Source organism: Xyrauchen texanus, chromosome 12 (assembly GCF_025860055.1).
Source record: "Xyrauchen texanus isolate HMW12.3.18 chromosome 12, RBS_HiC_50CHRs, whole genome shotgun sequence".
NCBI lineage: Eukaryota > Metazoa > Chordata > Actinopteri > Cypriniformes > Catostomidae > Xyrauchen > Xyrauchen texanus.
The window spans coordinates 12,940,661-12,965,427 of record NC_068287.1 but is presented as its reverse complement, the minus strand read 5'-3'; the positions used below and the strand labels follow the sequence as shown (position 1 = coordinate 12,965,427).

Below are 24,767 nucleotides of genomic sequence, written 5' to 3'. Positions count from 1 at the left end.
AAGCCCGGTATGTGATCAAAAATGTTATAAGTTGCACCTGAGCAAGTTTGTAATGCTTACTCTTAGGGGGCTGATCACTTATCTAAATCCGGTATTGTACTAATTAATTTATAATAATTGTTCAGAATTGTTTTAAAGGTTATAAAGTGTAAATACAGCTGGAAAAGGTTAGACTGAATTTATTTAAATTTCCCAGGTGTAATGAGACAAATGAGAAGGATTTTGAATTTACTCAGAATGGTTCCAAAATCATCCAGTGAGCGGTAGTTCTGCGGATGGAAATGCCTTGTTGATGATGGAGGTCAACGGAGAATGGTCAGACTGGTTCAAACTGACAAAGTCTACGGTAACTCAGGTAACCACTCTGTACAGATGTAGTGATCATCTCAGACTGCTATTCTGTCAGAGTATATCGTTTTGTTTTGTTTTAATTTTGGGGTGAAATATGACTTGACAGTTCATTGTGAGATTCAACCAACAATAAATATCCAAGATAATTTGAAACAAAAATGAGAATGTGTCTATAATAGTAAGAACTTTTATTTATTCATTGCATCATTCTGAACACTTCAAAAGATATGAATATGATTACTCTAAATTAGTTTTCAAAACTTTTTTGTTTATTTAAACTGACTCATTAAATCAGTATCAGGGAACTGAACAGATCTCATTTCATACATGGGTATAGAGGTACAATCTAAGGCACTTTGTTGTGGCTGTTTATAAAGATAATCTGTATCTTCAGCCTTTCTAATATCAAGTCACTCTGGAGATGAAAAATCCATTTTAGGCATTTTAACAATGTTTATGTAATAAAAGTCTTAAGTCCGTTAACATCCACTCTTAATAATATATTCAGTTAAAATATTCAGTCCTGCAATCAGCATGTATTGTTACGCAGTCTATGATGTTAAAAACTTTATAGTACATAGATAGACCTCAGACATTCTAGCTGAGATCCATCTGTCATACTGTTGGCTTCAGTGTCTTTTGTAAAACTGGTTAAATTGGGAGTGCATATGTCCAGCTGTATTTATTAGTTTGCACACTACCATAAAATCAGAACACATTCAAATAATCATTCACTCTTAATGGTCTCATCTATTGCATATCCGACAATTCAGTTTGTCATTTGCAAGGCACAGCTTGTGCTTTCTAATACTAAAGGGAGGAGACCTCTTCAAATGCCATACTATTAATTAAAATAAACAAAAATTCTAGCAGGACAAATCTCAGTGGTTTCAATTGCATTTTGGTGCATGGAGAGGTTAGAAGATGATCAGGTGGGTTCAGACTACCTGATCTTCATCTCAAAGGGACATCCTGCCCTCCTCTAAAGCACTGAACATCTGCTCATCCACAAGCTCATAACAACCTGCTCTGTTATTGAGAATGTAGATCCGGTCAGTTGTGAGCCGTGGATCATATCCCTCTCTCTGTAATCTGGTCTTTTGAATTTTAAAGGTTCCTGAGAAAGAAAGAGAGTAGGAAATAATGCTACAGACAAACATTTAAAAATATCTGATAAAACAGATACAGAACTAGGACTGGGTAATATAGCTAAACAATTTTATCATTATATTTTTTAGCCTTTTTACATTATGTATTTGCTCTGACATTTTTTAAATCAGAGGAACATTATTTCAACCAAACAGCAATTCAAGAAAGTGCATTCAAAATGTTTAATACAAGAAGTAAAATACATAAAAAATCTTGTTGTACATTATCAAGGCATGTTTTCACTACATGAACACAAGAAAAGTATGTTTATTAAACTTAAAAAGCATCACGTATCATATTTGATACATGTTTTTCTAAAGCCTTTACATCACCAACATGATGAATATTTGGCAAAAAAACAAACACTGTATGCAATGTACCAGATGTCTACTCCCTCCTGGTTAAAGTTTCCATGATCTTCTGGAAGTAGAAGACCTTGTAATCCCATTTTCAAAATGTCTGCCTTCGTATTGTGATGCACATATTATATTGGCCAATATAAAAATATTGTTCATAGTAATAAACAGCAATAAATATCTATACGAATATTTTACAGAAACATTTTAATACATTATATATACTTTACATAATATTTTAACATAAAAAAATGCAGGGCCTTTTTTTTATTTACTAAAATGGACAGTTTACACACATTCATGAACATTAATCAAATGTATCAACTTATTAAAACTTGTAATATTCATGGTGTTGCTTAATTTTATATCGCCATCAAAATCATTGAGAATATTCAATACACCGACCGCCCAGCCCTACACAGAACATACTGTTAAAAAGTGATCCATCTATGTCTGAGTGATATTTGCTAATCTGCCCTCACCTGTAGTATCTACACATGGAGAGATGCGTAGAAATACTGGCCATGCGTATGGAGGCAGAGTTTGCTGAACCTCTCTCAGGAAAGATTCACAGTTAAAACTTCCTCTTGAGTCAGCGATGGCAGCCATACCAGCCTTCCCCTCCACACCTGCAGCGCACACACATCCACATTATTCATTCATTGAATCTGAGTAGTTGTGAGTCCATGGAGCTTTAGGACAAAAGATATTATTTCTCTTACCTGGTACTGCTACTCCAAACACTGCCACGTCTGTCAGTCCCAAAAGGCTGCTCAGTGTTCCCTCCACCTCAGTAGTGGAGACGTTCTCACCTTTCCAACGAAACGTGTCACCACTCCGGTCCCGGAAATACATGTACCCAAGCTCATCCATAACTAAAACATCACCTGAAAGACACCAAACCAACAGAGACCCAAGTATTTCTTGAACTACCCAGTAAACTAAGTATGCCTAGTGCCTGAAACATTAAATATTTCTAAAAAATATGTTGAATTTATAAATGCTATGATTAGTTTTTTATTGATCGTTTTCTGAAGACAATGGTGCTTGTGCAAGACTCGCTGCTATGATGCAAGGGTGATATGGGCAGTTGCTAGGTCATTTTATGTAGTAACAAGGGCTTAGCTTGCCAGTTGCCAGGGTGTTGCTAGGCAGTATCTATGATTTTCTAGGTGGTTGCAAAACATTTCTAGGGTGATCTGGGTGGTTGTTAGGGTGTTTCTAGGTGATTGCCAAACTATGCAAAAAGTTGCATGTTAAAATTTTGGGCAGAAGCATAATAATAATAGTTACAATAGTTATGGCTAAAACCAGCTTTGTTTTCTCAGAAAACATTCCTATATATTTAAATTCGACACTTTTATACTGTAAACTTATAGACACTGGCACTTCTTTAGAGAACGTTGAGGGCACACCTGACAGATATGCAGAGTCGTTTTTCTTGAATACATTGTGGGCAATCTTCTTCCTGGTGGCATCCTGACTAGCGTACCCATCGAACCGTCGCAGCGGATCCTGCTGATTAATTCTCCCCACTAGCAGGCCGGGCTCTCCTGTGAGTGCAAGTAATGCATAAAAATAATAATTAATTATACGGGAACAAATCGGAGGGAAAGCTGTGGGAGAATATTTTTTTTTACACATTGTTACTATATGATAGACTTCTATTAAAAAGATTAGATCTAAAAATGATCCCAAACCTTATTTATGAACATATTTTCAGGAAAATCAGTAGAAAATCAAGAAAAATAAACTAGACTTTCCAGAAAGAAAATACTAGTGCTTCAACATGCAAGGCAATGCAGATAAATATACATTTTAAAGGTTTTTTGGTTTTGGCTCTGTGCAAATGAGAACCATTTGCAGTTGTCATGACACAGTCACTGTGCAGTGTAATGGTGGCTATATATGGTAAAATATTTGCAAAAAGACAAGTCAAATTAACAGTTTAGTGTGCAAATACATGTAAAAAACAAAAAGACTTGCATATCAGTTTACAAATAATATGATGATGATGTCATCGATTTCAGTTATTGACAGTCATTTTAATTGGTGAACATTTTATCAATCAAGTCAATGGGAGGTCTTCAAACTTCCCCCTAAATTTCTTGTAAAGTTTAACATTTACAAATAACAAAAATAGACAGCACACTTAAGGCTGAAATTATCTACAAAACCAAGTTTGAATGGAGTCTGAATGGAGAATTGCAGAAGTTTGATAATTAGAGTTAAACCCTAACCATAATGCAAGCACTGTAATAATACAAACAGGAAATGTTCTGGGTTGTAAACGCACCAGGTTGGCAGGGCACACACAGTCCGTGCTTGTCTCTAACCAGTTCCATGGTTTCCTCATTTACTTTCACCAGACAGATGGGGTAGACATTTGGCAGAATGCGACTGTTAAAACCACAAGCTCCAATCTGGTGAGTAGACAATGGCACTGAAGTTACTAGTCAGTTTAACTGTTCAAAAACAGACAAAAATAATCAACATTTTCAAAGAAAAACACATATATTTGACCTTGCCATCCATGTTGGCAATGCTGCAGTTACACTCAGTGGCTCCATAGAACTCGCCGATCTGTCTGACCCCAAAACGCTCCATGAAGGCCTCCCATACGCTGGGCCGCAGTCCATTCCCCACAGCCAAACGAACCTTGTGTTGTCGCTCCGAGAGCTTCACAGGCTGGGACAGCAAATAACGACAAATCTCCCCAATGTACTGCACAACCTGGAGGGGGAGGGTTGAAAAATGATAAATAAACAGTTTTAGAATTATGTTGGCTTGACCAACATCAATATATTCATGTTCTATTGCAACTTTTTAATCTTCTTTTGAGAACAAATTTGCTGTGGTGGGAACATCACAATCCTTCAGGCTGTTGTTACTTAGTATGCTTTATTTTTGTCTAACTGATCAGATTTATGGTGTTATCATAGACAAAATAATCCCTGTTATAAAAATAAAATGCCTGTAGGCTTTTCAAGTCATGTCCACCAAACTTGGCACAGAGCTTCACACTGTTTCTGAATTAGACTTTCCAACTGATCAGACAATCCAAAATCAGGATTTCCAATCTCAAATGACCTTCAAATTTTTACTTTCAAACTTCAAAGCTTCTTAAACATTTTGAAACTTTTAAACAAGGCCTTGTCAAGCCAGCATCAAAACATCTGCTTAGATGAACAATCCTTTTCTAGTTACTCATTAATCATAGGTCTATGCTAGTGCTGTCAGTTGATAATTTTCTTTTTATTGTGATTAATCCCACTTTTTGGAAGTGCTCAAATTAGGGCTGGGCAAAATGGCAAAAAAACAATAAAGTCTCGATTTTTATAAAACTTATGGACGATTCACAATTCGATTAAATTTTTTTTAAATGTACTCCAACATGATTCAAATTTTATTAGAATGCAAGACAACCTGGTTAGAGAAATCATAGTTTTTTTCATTATAGGAAACAAAGGTGTGCAAGAACAATGTACAAATGCACCAAATGCACCACAGGGGGAAGTTGTCAACAGAGTGAAAATGTTAAATAAAATAAACCCAGATGTTCAGAAATAATAGAATAAGTAAAGTGCAAAATAATTCTTAGCCAGTGGAGGTATTCATTTTATCTAAACCAAGTCTATCTAGAAATAAATATCAATAATTTATCAAGTTTACCTAGATAGTACTCATTGTATATCAAACAATTTGTGTGTATATTCATTAACCCTTGCAGATAGAGACGCGCTCTCTAGCGGTTCAAGCTGAGCAGTGCAGCAATATGAAATAATTTATCATTACAATTCAACTAGCAAAGTTTGTGAAAATGATTGCTTGCCAAATGTTGCCTATAGATGCAGTGTACTTGAAACACGTGACAGAACAACGTAATAATTAGTGATCTATCTGAATCATCATGGCAAAAGGTGAAACGGTGGATGTTTGATTCCCCATATATAGACTCCCCATGATTTGAAATGAAGTGCAATAACTGTCACGTAACTAATGCTATTTTATGGGTAAAAAGAAAAGGAGACTGTTCATCAACATGTGCACGCCAAGGCCAGTTTGTCCCATCTGATCTTGTTTTATACAACAAATAGTGTTAACAGGTCCTTTCCCCATCATTTGATCACTGACACAGCTCTTGTGTGTGTTTGTGATGTGTGCGTCAGTGTAATGACTCCGGGCAGACACACGACACATTACAAAGGTTCCGCACTTACAACGAGTGTCTATACCGGTTCATGCTTTACTAACGGTATATGCATTAATCGTGATTAAGAAAAAATAGTCACTGGAGTCACTCAGCATGCCCTGGATTCGAACTTGTGACTCCAGGGGTGATAGTCAGCGTCTTTACTCACTGAACTACCCAGGCCACCGCGTTAAAATTGTTTTTATTAATTGCAAGCTTTAACTTCGACAGCTCTAGTCTATACTTATACATTTTAGGGACTTACAGTACAGTTGTGTTTGATGCAGTCTTCCCAAAAGCGACTCGCAGAAAACTTCTTCTTGACCACTACAGTTAGACCATTAATGAGACACTGGCCCACCCCCATAATATTACCTGTAAAATACAATTGATATAGAAAGCATATGCTGGCCAATCTGTAAAAAATAGCTATATTAATACAATTTAAAATCAATAACTTAATACAATTCTTATAAAATATTCAAAACAATATGAAGCCCCTATGCATAACATACCTGCTGAGTGGTAAAGGGGTAAACAGTCATAGATAATGTCGTTTGGCCGCATTCGAAAAGAATAATACCCAAAAGCAGCAATCCTGTAATATCTAGAAAAAAACAGTTGTTTAAGAAAAAAGTATGAATGTATCTGATTGACACATGTACTCCATGTGTTTGTGAGCAGTTGTAGTTTTCAGGCTGACTTACCGACTGTGCACCACTATAGCAGCTTTAGGGAGTCCTGTTGTGCCAGAAGTGTAGATATAGAACAAATGATCTGTCAAGAGAAAGGGTAAAACATTGATAAGACACAGGCAAAATGTATAATACAAATGTACAGCTTCCTCTGCAGTATACACTGTATAGTGGCAACTATTTCTTAAAACAAAAAAAAGAAGACAATATGACATTGCTGTGCCATGAAGGCTTTAAGGATCTCGGGCCGGATTCACAGAAAGTTCTTAGGAAGAACCTTCTTCTTAACTACCATTTTCTGATTAATTTCTGTCTTTCTGGTTAGGATAACTTCACACTTGTCTTTAATCCTAAAAGGTAAAAGGTTTAATGAATTTACAGGGTCATTTCAAATGTGATGCGTTCTATCATGTTTTGGAAGACGCAATGGGCTGTTTATGTAGAAATTTGATTTTAGACCAAAACACTTTATTTTGGCTGTTTTGTGTTATTTCTATTTTCAGTTAATAAGCTATGTAAACGTTATCACCAAATTCAAACAATAAATGTTGTTTTGAAGCTTCTTAATGTTAATGCTAGTCAATTCAAATGGATGCGCTTCATAGCGCTCTCTCTCTGCGATCTTTAGTCCACAGAAACATAACAATTACATCAGTAGAAAGCTGAGACTTTCTTTTTAATTAATCTCCAACACCATTTCCATACCTACCTCTTACATTCTGACATGATCTAATTCCAATGCTTCCCAAGTAGAACTTTTTTCCTTGCAGTAATTTCCTTAACAAGAACCTCAAACTCTTGTCAATTGAGGTTTTTGTTCCTTTTCTTTTGCTCCATGTCAAATACCAGCTAGTAAATTCTCCTTTGATGGGTATTGTTGTTAAACAAACACATTTCACGCACTTTACATTAAAAAAAATGTATTGCGAGGTGCTTACTACTAAACAAAATACAAATAAATTATGAATAGATGCATTTATCGTTAAAATTTACCAGTGTTAGATGAGATAACTTCATGAGCATGTTAATCTGATCAGACAATGTCAAAGACTGTCAATTTATTTTTAAGGAAAAAATCAAGATTTTCCTGAGAAAATCTTTGAGAACTTCTTTAGAATTTTTCAAGAGTAGCACTAAGGAACATTCTGTTTCGTACGAACTTCTCATAATGTATATCCATAGAACTTTAAGATTTATTTTTTTTGGCACCTGCCTTCCTAAAAGTAACCTTTGTGAGTGTGTTTTCTGAGAGGTGACTAACAGTTTCTGTTTTTACTCCAGCTTCTAGACAACATCCATCTGTGATGTACTTTATTTATGTCCTTTCATTATTTATTTTATATATCTTACTTATACATTACCATTCATTTTATGTTTTTGCTATTGTTGTTTACTCCAGAGGTGGGATCAAGTCACAAATGTGCAAGTCTCAAGTCCTCACCTTAAACTCCCAAGTCAAGTCTCAAGTCAGCATTGCATACAGTCAAGCAAGACAAGTCAGTGTTCACCTTAAATCGAGTCAAGTCACAGAACAAAACAGACTCAAGGACAGAGGTTATATTACTTCTTTATTGTTCACCCAGAAATTATGGAATTTCTCAATTATACATACATACATATCTGAGAACTATATTTATACTGGAAAATGGTTGAAGTATACTAATATATATATATATATATATATATATATATATATATATATATATATATATATATATATATATATATATATATATATATATATATATACATATATATATATATATATATATACATATATAAATAAATATATACACAGTTTAAGTCAGAAGTTTACATAAACCTTAGCCAAATACATTTAAACTCGGTTCTTCAAAACTCCTGAAATGTAATTGTAAAAAACATAGCTCATCTTAGGTCAGTTAGGATCACTACTTTATTTTAAGAACGTGAAATGTCAGGAAAATTGTAGAGAGAATTATTCATTTAAGTTTTTTAAGTTCTGACCCCAGTGGGTCAGAAGTTTACATATACTTTGTTAGTATTTGGTAGCATTAACTTTAAATTGTTTAACTTGGTTCAAACGTTTTGGGTAGCCTTCCACAAGCTTCTCACAATAATTTGCATTTTCCTTCAGACAGAGCTGGTGTAACTGAGTCAGGTTTGTAGGCCTCCTTGCTTGTATACGCTTTTTCAGTTCTGCCAACAAATTTTCAATCGGATTGATGTCAGGGCTTTGTGATGGCCACTCCAATGCCTTGACTTTGTTGTTCTTAAGCCATTATGCCACAACTTTGGGGTATGCTTGGGGTCATTGTCCATTTGGAAGACCCATTTGCAACAAGCTTTAAATTTATGGCTGATGGCTTGAGATGTTGCTTCAATATATCCACATAATATTCCTTCCTCATGATGTCATATATTTTGTGAAGTGCACCAGTCCCTCCTGCAGCAAAGCACCCCACAACATGATGCTGCCACCCTCATGCTTCAAGGTTGGGATGGTGTTCTTTGGCTTTCAAGCCTCACCCTTTATCCTCCAAACATATCAATGGTAATTACGGCCAAACAGTTCAAACTTTGTTTCAACAGATCAGAGCACATTTCTCCAAACGGTTTGATCTTTGTCCCCATGTGCACTTGCAAACTGTAGTCTGGCTTTTTTATGGCGGTTTGAGCATTGACTTCCTTGCTAAGCAGTCTTTCGGGTTATGTTGATATAGGACTCATTTTACTGTGGATATAGATACATGTCTACCTGTTTCCTTCAGCATCTGCACAAGGTCCCTTTGCAATTGTTCTGGGATTGATTTGCACTTTTCGCACCAAACTACGTTCATCTCTAGGAGACAGAATGCGTCTCTTTCCTGAGTGGTATGATGGCTGCGTGGTCCCATTGTTTATACTTGTGCACTATTGTTTGTACAGATGACCATAGTACTTGAAGGCATTTGGAAATTGCTCCCAAAGGATGAACCAGACATGTGGAGGTCCACAATTCTTTTCTAAGGTCTTTGCTGATTTCTTTTGATTTTCCCATGATGTCAAGCAAAGAGGCACTGAGTTTGAGGTAGGCCTTAAAATACATCCACAGCTACACCTCCAATTGACTCCAATTATCCTATCAGAAGCTAATTGGCTAATTGCCTAAAGGCTTGACATGCTTACATGACAAATATCTTATTGTATGTAAACTTCTGACCAACTGGAATTGTGATATAATCACGTAAAAGTAAAACAATTTGTCTGTAAACAATTGTTGGTAAAACTCATGTCATGCACAAAGTAGATATCCTAATAGAGGTTTAGTAGATGTTTGCTAATAGGAAATCTGTGGAGTGCTTGAAGAATGATTTTTAATGAGTTCACCCTATGTGAATGTACACTTCTGACTTCAAATGTGTGTATATATATATATATACACACACACACACACACACACACACACACACACACACACACACACACACACACAGTATCTCACAAAAGTGAGTAAACCCCTCACATTTTTGTAAATATTTGATTATATCTTTTCATGTGACAACACTGAAGAAATGACACATTGCTACAATGTAAAGTAGTGAGTGTACAGCTTGTATAACAGTGTAAATTTGCTGTCCCCTCAAAACACACAGCCATTAATGTCTAAACCACTGGCAACAAAAGGGAGTATATACCCCTAAGAGAAAATGTCCAATTTTGGCCCAATTAGCCATTTTCCCTCCCCGTGTCATGAGACTCGTTAGTGTTACAAGGTCTCAGGTGTGAATGGGGAGCAGGTGTGTTAAATTTGGTGTCATCGCTCTCACAATCCCTCATACTGGTCACTGGAAGTTCAACATGGCACCTCAAGGCAAAGAACTCTCTGATGATCTGAAAAACAAGAATTGTTGCTCTACATAAAGATGGCCTAGGCTATAAGAAGATTGCCAAGACCCTGACACTGAGCTGCAGCACGGTGGCCAAGACCATACAGCGGTTTAACAGGACAGGTTCCACTCAGAACAGGCCTCGCCATGGTCGACCAAAGAAGTTGAGTGCACGTGCTCAGCGTCATATCTAGAGGTTGTCTTTGGGAAATAGACGTATGAGTGCTGCCAGCATTGCTGCAGAGGTTGAAGGGGTGGGGGGGTCAGCCTGTCAGTGCTCAGACGATACGCTGCACATTGCATCAAATTGGTCTGCATGGCTGTCGTCCCAGAAGGAAGCCTCTTCTAAAGATGATGCACAAGAAAGCCTGCAAACAGTTTGCTGACGACAAGCAGACTAAGGACATGGATTACTTGAACCATGTCCTGTGGTCTGATGAGACCAAGATAAACAAATTTGGTTCAGATGGTGTCAAGTGTGTGTGTGGCGGAAACCAGGTGAGGAGTACAAAGACGAGTGTGTCTTGCCTACAGTCAAGCATGGTGGAGGGAGTGTCATGGTCTGGGGCTGCATGAGTGCTGCCGGCACTGGGGAGCTACAGTTCATTGAGGGAACCATGAATGCCAACATGTACTGTGACATACTGAAGCAGAGCATGATCCCCTCCCTTCGGAGACTGGGCCGCAGGGCAGTATTCCAGCATGATAACGACCCCAAACACACCTCCAAGACGACCACTGCCTTGCTAAAGAAGCTGAGGGTGAAGGTGATGGACTGGCCAAGCATGTCTCCAGACCTAAACTCTATTGAGCATCTGTGGGGCATCATCAAACGGAAGGTGGAGGAGCACAAGGTCTCTAACATCCACCAGCTCTGTGATGTCGTCATGGAGGAGTGGAAGAGGATTCCAGTGGCAACCTGTGAAGCTCTGGTGAACTCCATGCCCAAGAGGGTTAAAGCAGTGCTGGAAAATAAATGGTGGCCACACAAAATATTGACACTTTGGGCCCAATTTGGACATTTTCACTTAGGGGTGTACTCACTTTTGTTGCCAGTGGTTTAGACATTAATGGCTGTGTGTTGAGTTATTTTGAGGGGACAGCAAATTTACACTGTTATACAAGCTGTACACTCACTACTTTATATTGTACCAAAGTGTCATTTCTTCAGTGTTGTCACATGAAAAGATATAATCAAATATTTACAAAAATGTGAGGGGTGTACTCACTTTTGTGAGATACTGTATATATATACACACACATACATACACACACGGTACATACACTGTGTATATATATATATATATATATATACTGTGCTAAAATAATTTTAAAACTTACGAGCTGCTTTCAAAGGAAATAACCGTCTGAATTAAAATGCATGTATGTATACTTGCACAAGAACTTGAAGGAACTTCTTCAGTGTGTCAACATTTGTGACACAGATAAGAAGCATGCACACCCAGAGCTCAAGTAATACATGTACTCCACTAAAATAATGGATAATTCTGCTTGAAATGCTGTATTTGTGCTTTTGTGTGAGCACTGTACATTCAAGTACAATAGTTGAGAGAAATTATGTGCCGACTTTTTTTGTGCTTTATTATCATGCACAGGAGAGAGTGAGTGAAGCCACCTTAATACGGTAAAAAATAAATCAAAATATGCACTAGGTTTAAACTGTTCTCGTTTCTTTTTATCTGTCAAAATGATGGACAGCTTCTGGAATTATTCGTCAATGTTTGAAAAACATCGGCAAATACATTTTCGGTTAACCCAAACTCTGGATAAGTGGTTCTGCGGTCATGTGTAACTCAAGCTGGTTTAATCTCATGTTGTGTACTGTATTGTCTCTGAAAGTTAGAGATAAGGAGTTGTCTCCATTCCAGGTCATAAGAAACTGTTTAGAATCAGTACATTTTCATTTCTTTTGCTTGTTATAAAAACTTGTGGAGTTTGTTTCTGGACAGACCAAATCAGACTGAGCACTGACAAAGACACAACAAAGATTATTCAATACTCAGCTCAATTTCTTATCACTTTGTATCCTGCTCTTCCCCTGCATCAGACACTTGGCTGGCTGACTGACATTATATATCCAACACAAACCTGATATTTCCTTTCAGGTCTGGGGACAAAATAAGCTGAATCTAAACATGGATCTAACACAAATAACACCACTAAGTTGCCATTTTAATTTAACAAGTGCAGTTTAGTTACCATTTCAGAAATAAAGTAATTTTGCATTTGTGCAAATGTGCCTGCAGTCTGAGTCAGGAAAGAGATGTTCCCAATTGTGGTTCAAATTACTTCCAGTATAATTAAAGGTCAAGTTAAACACATCACATTGTGGCATACGTTTTTATTTGGATGGCACTCGCAGAATTTAACATGCCATGTGATGATGTCATTTGACAATATATCCTACTACTGTTTGAAACATTTATCGTGGATTAATGCTCATTGCATCACTTACCGTTTTTTGTTTTCCCATTAATGTATAAAATTATTGTTATTATTATTATCATCATTATCAAATTCACATTATAAATGATTTTCCCGTAGACACACAGACACGTGCTTGAAGAAACACTTTTTTAATATTATTAAGATCGAAGAATGAAGATTCTCACTCCTTTTTTTCTATCTTCTTTTGCAAGAACAATATCATCTATGAGTTCTGCAAATTACCTCAGACTTCACAGCTCAGGAGGTGCTTTGAGCTCAGTACGTATTATTTCCTCAGAGCAGTTCATTATGACCACAACTCTGCAATTAAAACATAAAATAATACAAAAACACGTTCACATTGAACCATAATTTATATTTCAGTGCTTATTATCATCATTATAATATTTATTTTTACAATTATAATAGTTTTTATGTCTTCATTTGTGTAAGTAATTTTCTACCTACGTGTTTAGACGGACACTTACCTACCTGATGGTAAATGGAAAGGTGGTTACAGAATGGGGGTTGCCGATGTAATTGGATATTATGATATATGTATATATATATATATATATATATATATATATATATATATATATATATATATATATATATATATATACACAAAACTAATTTATTCACAAACACATGATGTATTTTCCCAGACAACAAAATACCCGACCGGTAGAGAATGCACAGATGAAGATGTTGCCCTTCACAACTGTTTTACTATCTTTCAAAAAGTTGAACAATACACATTTTAATTGTACTTAATTTTTTCCAGTTTCATTTGAATTTTTTGTTAAAATAAATAAAAAATAAAGTTCAAAGTTTGAAATAAAGGTGTCTTGCTTTATTGTGTAGGCTTAACCCTAAACCTGCTTAACGAAAATGACCCCATTGTACCACCTAGCAGCCAACCAGCAGTCAGCATATTGGGTATTGGCAATCTCAAAGGCTGACGATAGGATGATCTGCCTATGGAGAAGACCAGTACACAGTAGTGCAAAAAGATAGCAGTTATTCAGGTAGCAGCCAGGTATAAAGTGACAATAATTAAAGTGCAACTCCAGACACGTGTGTGTGTCAGTCCAGTCTCTGAGTATTGAGGAGTCTGATGGCTTGGGGGAAGAAGCTGTTACACAGTCTGGCCGTGAGGGCCCGAATGCTTCGGTACCTCTTGCCAGACGGCAGGGGTTTGAGGGGTGTGTGTGTGGGGTCATCCACAATGCTGGTTGCTTTGCGGATGCAGTGTTTTTTGTAAATGTCTTAGATGGAGGGAAGAGAGACCCTGATGATCTTCTCAGCTGTCCTCACTATCCTCTGCAGGGCTTTGCGATCCGAAACGTTGCAAGTCCCAAACCAGGCAGTGATGCAGCTGCTCAGGATACTCTAAATAGTCCCTCTATAGAATGTAGTGAGGATGGGGGGTGGGAGATGTGCTTTCCTCAGCCTTCAAAGAAAGTAGAGACGCTGCTGGGCTTTCTTGGCAATAGAACTGGTGTTGAAGGACCAGGTGAGGTTCTCCGCCAGGTGATCACCAAGGAATTTGTTGCTCTTGACGATCTCCACAGAGGAGACATCGATGTTCAGCGGAGAACGGTCACTCTGTGCTCTCCTAAAGTCAACAACAATTTCTTTTGTTTTGTCCACATTCAGGAGACAGGTTGTTGGCTCTACACCAGTCCGTTAGCCGCTGCACCTCCTCTCTGTTTGCTGCCTCGTTGTTCTTGCTGATGAGACCCACCATGGTCGTGTCATCAGCAAACGGTGGTTCGAGCTGTGCATTGCTGCACAGTTGTGAGTCAGCAGAGTGAACAGCAGTGGACTGAGCACACAGCCCTGGGGATCCCCAGTGCTCAGTGTGGTGGTGGTGGTGATGCTGTTCCCGATCCGGACTGACTGAGGTCTCCCAGTCAGTAAGTCCAGGATCCAGTTGCAGAGGGAGGTGTCCAGGCCCAGCAGGTTCCGCTTTCCAATCAGGTGCTGAGGAATGATTGTGTTGAATGCTGAGCTGAAGTCTATGAACAGCATTCGAATGTATGAGTCCTTTTTATCTAGGTGGGTGAGGGCCAGATGGAGGGTGGTGGCGATGGCTTTGTCTGTTGAACGGTTGGGACGATACGCAAACTGCAGTGGGTCTAGTGAGGGGGGCAGCTGGGTCTTAATGTGCCTCATGACGAGCCTCTCAAAGCACTTCATGATGATGGGTGCGAGTGCGAAGGGACGGTAGTTGTTGAGGCAGGACACTGAAGACTTCTTTGGCATGGGGACGATGGTGGTGGACTTGAAGCACTTTGGAACGACGGCGCTGCTCAGAGAGATGTTGAAGATGTCGGTAAGAACATCTGCCAGCTGGTCAGCACATCCTCCCGAGCACCCTGCCAGGAATGTTATCTGGTCTAGCAGCCTTCCGTGGGTTGACTCTACATAAGAGTTTTCCTCACATCAGCCGTGCTAAGACAGAGCACCTGGTCGTTGGGAGGAGGGGTGGTCTTCCTCGCCACCATGTCGTTCTGCGCCTCAAACCGAGCGTAGAAGTCGTTCAGCGCATCTGGAAGGGACGCATCTTTGTCACAGGCAACTGATGTTGTCCTGTAGATGATGATGGCTTGGATGCCCTGCCACATGCACTGCATGTCGCCGCTGTCCTGGAAGTGTGCCAGTCAGTACACTCAAAACAGTTCTGAAGAGCAGAGATGGCTCCTGCTGGCCAGATTTTCACCTGCATCTGGTGCAGTTTTGTGCGCCTGATGAGCGGTCTGTATGCTGTAATAGCTTCAGAAGAGTGGAAAAATTTGAGCTAATGCATCCCTGTGACTTGCAAATTAAAACAATAAAAATAATAAAAACAGTAAAATTAAAAATACGCTACTCAAACTTGTGACCGAATCAGAGTTACCATGCATAATAAGCATTTTTACAGCAAGCTTATAATAGGTTATATATTTACATTTACATTTATGCATTTGGCAGACGCTTTTATCCAAAGCGACTTACAGTGCAATTATTACAGGGACAATCCCCCCGGAACAACCTGGAGTTAAGTGCCTTGCTCAAGGACACAATGGTGGTGGCCGTGGGGTTAGAACCTGTGACCTTCTGATTAACAGCCCTGTGCATTAGCCACTACACCATCACCACTCCATATAATAGTGTTCTAATAGGTTATAATAGTTCTGTAATAGGCAATCCTCTCTATTTGTAACGAGGAGAGGAGGAATGCAGTAAAGGAGAAGTGGAATACAGTGTTATTGGTAATGAGGACATGTAATACATATTTTAAATTCTAGGAACTGACAAACAGGAAATTTCAAGCCCCATTGAAAGCGAGAACCAATAATCGCGACCACGAGGAGGTTACCCCATGTGACTCTACCCTCCCTAGCATCTGGGCCAATTTGGTTGCTTAGGAGACACTCAGCACATCCTAGATTTGAACTCGTGAGTCCAGGGGTGGTAGTCAGTCAATAATCGCTGAGCTACCCAGGCCTCCTATTAACATAGGTTTCTTGATATTTAAGTAAAATTCCAGATCCAATACAAGTTAAGCTCAATCGACAGCATTTGAAGCATTATGTTGATTACCAATTACAACAAAAATATATTTGGACTCATCCCTCTTTCTCTTTAAAATACCAAAACAGTGACCATGGTAACATGCACTTAGGATAGCAGGTTAATCCTGGTGTTTTGCAGAAAGTTCTATTTTGAAATATCATGCAAATGAGAACGGCAATTTCCACATGCTGTTTAAAGGACTAAAAGAAAGCTGTTTAACACCTAGGTTTCTCCAGAAGAACATGGCTTATGTGGCCATGTAAACACACACATGTTGTTCTAACAGGTTTTTGAAGTGTGCGCATGTGCAATCCGAATAACAAATCCGAAAAACATGTCAACAAACCATTTCTGGGAGCACAGTGGGAAAAGCATATACACTATAAAATATTCTCATTTATAAATGCCTCTGTAAAATATCAACGATCTCTCACAATCGCATTTGTGCTGCTACTTTGAGGGAAACCCGAAGTTTTATGTAAGAGGTAAACCCCACTATTAAAGTGCAATTCCGCAACAGGTCGTGATAGAAAGGTATGGAAACAAACACAGTAACAAATCTGGAATATCTGAAAATAAAGCAAAGCAACAGAGAATAAAATTGTGAAGTCTTCCTCGGATACCATGTTTGTTATTTACACAAGTTTCACAGGGTATTTAGGTTGCTCTGGAAATGTAGTCAGTAAGGCATTTTCAATGGAAGTCAATGGGGACCATTTTTGAATGTTAAAATAATCACTGTTTCAGCTTGCCACAAGACTTAAACAATATGTGTGTTAACATGATTTTAGTTTGATAATATACTTTACTAATCTTTTCAATGAAAAGTTATATCCAATTTTACAACTTTGTTGCCATGACGATGTAATGTCAACAAACCCTAAAACAACCATAAAAATGACTATTTATACAAATTTACAGCTCAAATAATACATCATTTTTAACAGAAGAATTAATGTTAGTTTTAAGCTTAACATTTCTGCTTTTAATCCCTCCAAAAATGTACCCCATTCACATCCATTGTAAATGACTCAGTTTAGAGGGACAAGTCAAAATAAATTTTTGTGGTAGTGAACATAATGCCACAAATGCATTCGATTTAGCTTAACTTGAATTGAACCTGGAATATTCCATTTTGTTTATGGAACCGTTGTAACAAAACACATTCACGCTGTTGTACAGGAATGTGTAGTTTGACTTAGAAATTGAGCTGTACTTAAAATTGCCTGTACAGTTTATTTTTTGTAATTTTTGGACTAACTTTGTATTGATGTTCAGTTGTTATCTTATTTCAGCTCAAATTATCCAACCAAGAGCTGTGAGTGGTTCTCTTTTCTTGTCAATATTGTTTATTAATTTCCTTTTATTATAATTGTTCATAATCTACAGATCTGTTGAATTCAATTCTGTGTATTCTGTTGTTTTAAGAACAGTTTGCCACCTCTGCTCAACAGGTAAAATTTTTAAATTCTGTGAATCTTACCACTGAAACCCTTGGACAGGGTATAGGTTGGTGGGTGTCGAGGGAAAGATGCCAGAATGTTGTTGAGAGGCTGAGATTTCAGAGTGGCCAACTGGTCTGGTCTCAGGTCACCCGTGCAGAACCGTATCATGCTCTCGCTCAAGGAAGAGCTCACTTCAGACATGGCTATAAACAGACAGGGCATGCGCAATTACATACATAATAAGAAGATAAGTTAAGAATCACATTCCCCTTTTCCACCGACACAGCAAACAATCTGGAACCGTTCTGGCCGTTTCCAAAGAAAAGACGGTTCTGGGCTGAAAAACATTGGCCCAGCATTTGTCCCTTAAACCTGCTGATGTCAAACCAGGAACATCAGAGGCCACACCGCACACATAATGTCCACACCAAACAAATATTTCACAGAATCAACTCAATACAAAAGAAGATTGTTAAAAAAATAAACAAAGCTGTTTCCACCAGAGACGGTCGAAATGTTTTGTATTAACATGTATCTTATGTGTGAATTGTGCAATGCCTATGTTCACAAAATTAGTGTTAAAACTTGTAAACAAAGGCTCTTATGCAGCTTGTTTTTTTGTGTGCAGTTAATGAATTAAGCGATAGTTTTTAATTTAATTTACTTTCAGTGTATTGGAAAAACAACATGCAATGAAAGTCAATGGTGACTGAGGTTAACATTCTGCCTAACATCTCCTTTTGTGTTCCACAGAACAAAGTCATATGGGGTTTGAACAACATTAGGGTTAGTAAATGACTAAATTAGAATTGTTGGGTGAACTCTCCCCTTAACATAGCCATGTCACGGTATGCAAAACAAGCACCTGAGAAATGGCTGAGGCACATGCACCAGTGGTATTCTGATGGAAAAAGGTTAACAAAGAACTAACTAGATTATTTTCTTATTTTGACTCACCGTCTGCCAGCTCTGCTCCAAAAACCATCCCTCGGGATGCAGACACACCCACACAGTGCAGAAGTGCATCACGTCTGAGGTTGAAGTTAATTAATGCAGCCTCCACGCCCACTTTGGCCAGGCCGAGCCAGAGTGCCACTTGGAGCGGTTGGCTCTCCATGAAAAGCGCTACCACATCCCCTGAGGTCCAGCCCTGGCTCAGTGCCCAGTGGGCCACTGAATTAGAGAGCTGATCTAACTGGGTGAATGTCCACGTTTCCCCGGTGGCTTCATACACAAGCGCAGGTTTGTCTGGGTGCCGAGCCACTGTTTGTGCAAAGATCGAGGGTATGGTGTTGCGGTGACGGATATGATGCCAAAGTGCCAGTTTAACCCTCATGAGCACATACAGACCACTGAAGGACAAGGGAGGGAGAAATCAATTATCCACACAAGCTGAAAATATTTTTTTGTGTGTTTTACCAAATATTATGTTGGCATTTATTTACCCTCATGTCATTACAAACCTGAATGTTCTTCCATAGAACACAAATGGTGAAATTTTGAAGAATACCTAGACCGCTCTTTTTTTATGTAATGAAAATGAGTGAAGGCAGGTGCTGTTAAGCTCCAAAATGGCATAAAAGCACCCTAAAAGTAGTCCATACAACTTGTGTGCTATATTCCAAGTTTCTTGAAGCCATATAATTGCTTTAAGCTTAGAGGAATTGAAATTTAAGTCATTATTCTCTGAAAATATTTAACTTTGCTTATGTTCAATTCAAATATGGCATGTAAAGATGCGTCTTGCCAGGTTCCACGTGTACGATTTTGGCCACGATTTTACCATCTGAAGCAAATTTTGGATATGGTAAAAGACTTCTCTTATCATATGGCACAATCTGCAGTCTGATCGCTCAGCGCAACAGTTTCAATCAAGACGACTGGGACCAAAGTCCTGGCTACGATATGTATCGTACAGTCTGACATTGACAACATTTAAAAGCACTAAAAAATATATATTTCAGGGTTTTTGCAGAAAGCAACACTCTGAAGTGACATGTAAACGAGAACGCCGTTTTCCTTACACCGTTTAAGGGATTAAGAGAAAGCAATTTAACACCCTCAGATTTCTCCTGGAGAATGCGTATTAATGTGGCCATGCAAAAGCATTAGCGCCATTCTTACAGGATTTTGAAGAGTGCACATGTGCTTTGAACAGACCGGATAGCTAATATCATAGAATGGAGCCATACATCATATCAACAAGTCAACACAGGGAGTACAGTGGAAAAAGGGATAAGCATACTATAAAATATACCCATTTATACACATCAATTTTAAATATCGACTAATATCCCTCATATCCGTGTGTATGTGCTCGTAAATTGGGGGAATCCCAGAGTTTTACTTAAGAGGCAAACCCCACTATTGCAGTGAAATTCTGCCGCAGGTCGTGATAAAAAGGTGAGGAAACAAATACAGCTACAACTCTGTAATGTCTGGAAATAAAGTGAAGCAACAGAGAATAAAATAGCGAAGTTTTCCTCGGATCCCATGTTTTTTATTTACAGAAGTGTTGCAGGGAAATTACGTTGCTCTGGAGAAAACTGCTTACTGGCAAGTTTACAAGAGTGAAGAGATAGCCACGAACACCATGCGTGTACAGCCTTAATCATCTTTCTCGCAATGAATGGCTTTCTGGTGTCTATGTAAACGAGTTCAATGTGGCTTTCACCCAAGATCTCATAACATATCTCATAAGGCATCATAACATAGTCAGAGAAGCAACAATCGTAAAGGACTGTAAAAATCATACAGTGTACAACAGGCCTTAAGGAATGTTTTAGGTTCAATTCAAGATAAGCTCAATTGAAAAAGAGCTCAATTAGCCTATGGACACTTACAATGAAACCATAAACGTTAAAATACACACAGTTTAAAAAGTACAGCCACAAGACGTAATCATCATACTGTTAACTTAGTAAACTATATGTTAAACCGAGGTCCTGACTCTCTGTGTTCATTAAAAATCTCAAGCATAGGGGTATAACCCTGGTGTCCTGGCCAAATTCCCCCCATTGGCCCTTATCAATCATTGTTTCCTAATTATCCTCATCCATTAATTGGTTCTATAACTCTCCACTCCATCAATAGCTGGTGTGGGTGAGCGTACTGCACTATGGCTACCATTGCATCATCCAGGTGGATGCTGCACATTGGTGGTGGTGGTGGAGGAGAGTCACCCATTCACTGTGTAATGTGCTTTGAGTGTAGTGTCAGAAAATCGATATAAATGTAAGGTTCATTCATTCATTCAACTTACTAACTCACTTGCTAAACTTTCCTGGGTTTCCTGATAATATTGAAACTTAAGCTTTAACGATCATCTTAACTTACGTTGCTCTATATTTTACAATGAAGTAACACCTGTTTCCCAAACCAGCACATAGATCGCTCGTTATAAAGTACAACTTAAGTGCTTTGTTATGGGTGCTGTCCATTCCATAGGTGATGATTACTTTGGCCAGTATGTCCAGGTGTTTGTCTTCTCAAAATGAAAATAAGGTGGAAATACTGACAAACATGGAATTTGTTTGTATCCTTGTTGAGGCGCTGAAATGTATTACCTAACTATTTCAGAATTTAATTAAAGAAATAATTATGGCTTTAGTTAGAAGGAGCATTTCGTCTTTCTATTGCCATTACAATTATGCTTATGCTAATATAATGTTATACTGTATTACGTGTCTTGTAAATTTGAGCAGACAGCGGAGACTGCCTATTGATTTCATAGCGATTTTTTCAACACATATTTTATCCTCTGAAATAGTTTACAATGGCTTTCCAATGATCAAAATATATTAATGCAATTTATTGCAGCACCATTCACTTCTATTGTAAGTGCCTATAACCTCAAACTATAAGTGACTATAACCTCAATTTTTGCTTCTTTTTTTTTTATTTTTTTTATAAATAAATAAGAGTCAAAAATTCATTTTGGTGACAATCTTTAAATGTCAGAAATGCTGTCGATTGAGCATAACGTTCCTTTAAGGATCTGTTTGGTTGTTTAGACCACTTGATAGCAGTGGTCTCCATTTACTTTCATAATTTGTGAAAGAGCAGGCATTTAGCCATGTGTGATTATATAATTCAAATTTTCACCTTTTGTGTTCTGTAGAGAAGGAAATTCATACGGGATTGGCACAGCACGAGGGTGAACGCATGATGAGCAATTTCCCTTAAACATAATGACTCTGAAAACATCATTAGTTTAACGCAATATGACATCCAAAATATCAGTCACTCACTTGATGTCCCTTTTAGCTGTACGAACCACCACATACAGGTATCGCCATCCTCCTGTACCTAAATAAACACTAAGACCCGCCGCGAGGCTCCAGGACCAGGACGCCCCGAAGAGACGGAGCAGGCCCAGGGAACCAAAGGACAGAGAGGCACTCGCCACATAGCGCATCCTGAGAGAGAAATGTGGTATTTAACTTACTTTTGCGAGTGTAAAATCACTGTGATGTTAAGAGACACACGGGATAGACAATATTCTAGACACTGCACCCTTATACAAGGGCATAAAACAGTGATAAAACTTGCCTATGGTAGAGAGATATGGTTCAGCCAGCCCTAAACTGTCAAGACATGGGACGACCGTGCTGTGTAATTAGAGGGTGACCAGTTGTCCAAACTACTGTCCCTTATGAAGATAACACGAGTATCTGCTCGCGGAGAAGGCGGGGAAATTTGTTACAGAAAACTGGCCACATATAAATACAAGTATACTGCTCCGTAAATATCTTACAATGCGCAGCACGTTTTAGACAAAAATGTGTTTACAAACAAACAGCCACAGACTGTCTGGAGCAACATGAAGCCAGTAGGTTGAGAAAGAGTTTCAAAATGGCTGAAAGAGTTTTTGTTTTTCAGAATAAAAGTGTGAAATTCGTTACACGTTGTGTACACATATGCGATAACATGGAAGGTGATGGGTTATTGACAAAAATGTCACTGTTGTTCTTTTTATGGAAAAAATACAAATTAATTATTTTCCATATACTAAATGCTAAGGGATTTTTTTTTATATATGATATCACAGTCTGGGATATGTCAATGATTTGCAACAACATGATGCATTATTATTTTTATAGAGCTTGACCTTAGAGGTAAAAATGTCTGCATCAAAAAAACTGCCATAAAAATATTATGTATTAATATTATATATATATATATATATATATATATATATATATATATATATATATATATATATATATATATATATATATATATATATATATATCAACATCAGTCCTGATCATAACTACAAATATTCATTCATTTTCACGTTTTTAACATTTTAAGTTTGTTTTTACACACACACACACACACACACACACACACACACACACACACACACACACACACACACACACACACACACACACATTTCTTACTACACATACACACATTTCTTACTACACATACAAAACACACTCTGACATCCATATCAACACACCCACACAATTTTAACTGCATAATTTTTTTCAATTAGCCTGCAGTGCTCTATAATACAGCAAACAGAAAATAGGGAAAAAGCATGTATTTGCTCCATAGGCTAAACATGAGAAAAATGCCATAATTTGGTGGAAAATAAAAAAAACTATTATTTTGAAGCCAGGGCTCCGGAATGAAAGCCCAATATCCAACACACTCTCACAGCGAAAATGTCAGGATCCGTACAACTTTTCTAAATTTGGCTAAATCTTATGCTATCGTGTGACTTTCACTACAGCCAGTGATGCTGCTGGACATCATTTCCATCTAATCTGCGACAGTTACTTGCTTCTGTCACACACAACAGCTTGCTATCATGTTTACACACTCTATTGACTGACTAAGTTTAGATAGGAGGTTTGAGTAAGGGCATAATATTGATATCTATGTCCTTAACGCCTTGTGCCCTGAACTCTTGCTTCTGCATTAGACATCCGAGAATGATGAAATCGTGCAAGATCATACGTAATAGCCAACTCGTAAATTATGAATGAATTTTCATGGGATCAGGTTGATAATATCATAGAATTCATGATTGTATGCTTATGTCAGGATTCACTGTTGTCTGGCCTGTGTTTCTCCCCTGTCATCTGTTCCCGGACTACACTTCCCATAATTCCCTGCTCTCATCTCTGCCAGCTGTCCTTCATTGTCCTCACCTGTGTGTCATTGAATCATTATCCTTTGTGTATTTAAGCCCTGTTGTTTGATCATTCATTGTCAGTTGTTGTATGTGTTTGACCTCCTGTGTTAAACCAGTGCCCTTTGCTCCTGTTTATGCTCCTGTTTATGCTCCTGTTTATGCTCCTGTTTATGCTCCTGTTTATGCTCCTGTTTATGCTCCTGTTTATGCTCCTGTTTATGCTCCTGTTTATGCTCCTGTTTATGCTCCTGTTTATGCTCCTGTTTATGCTCCTGTGTCCCATCGTGGATGTTTTATTTGTTCCTGTGTCTACCAGTTATTTGTGTTTGTTTATTTTCAGTAAAAATCCTTAGCTGCACCTAGATCCAGCTCGCTTGACTTCTTCCCAGCGTTACAGAAAATAAAACATCCACGATGGGAAACATAAACAGGAGCAAACAACTACGACAGCTGGCAGAGATGAGAGCAGGGAATTATGGGAAGTGTAGTCTGGGAACAGATGACAAGGGAGAAACACAGGCCAGACAACAGTGAATCGTGACAGCTTAAATGGCACTGGGATCAAATA

At 38.1% G+C, this 24,767-nt stretch overlaps 1 protein-coding gene across 1 annotated transcript; it reads right to left on the bottom strand.

Annotated features, from left to right (window-relative positions):
* Positions 1–512: 512 nt before the first annotated feature.
* On the bottom strand, positions 513–22,887 carry slc27a1a (solute carrier family 27 member 1a). Its single transcript, XM_052139875.1, has 13 exons — positions 22,600–22,887; positions 22,299–22,466; positions 19,006–19,400; positions 18,087–18,251; positions 6,756–6,825; positions 6,564–6,655; positions 6,314–6,423; positions 4,380–4,589; positions 4,153–4,279; positions 3,272–3,409; positions 2,579–2,743; positions 2,339–2,485; positions 513–1,468 (listed from the first exon to the last, which is right to left on the bottom strand). The coding sequence occupies exons 2-13, from the start codon at positions 22,463–22,465 to the stop codon at positions 1,311–1,313; spliced, it is 1,944 nt and encodes a 647-aa protein (XP_051995835.1). The 5' UTR covers position 22,466; positions 22,600–22,887; the 3' UTR covers positions 513–1,310.
* Positions 22,888–24,767: the final 1,880 nt, after the last annotated feature.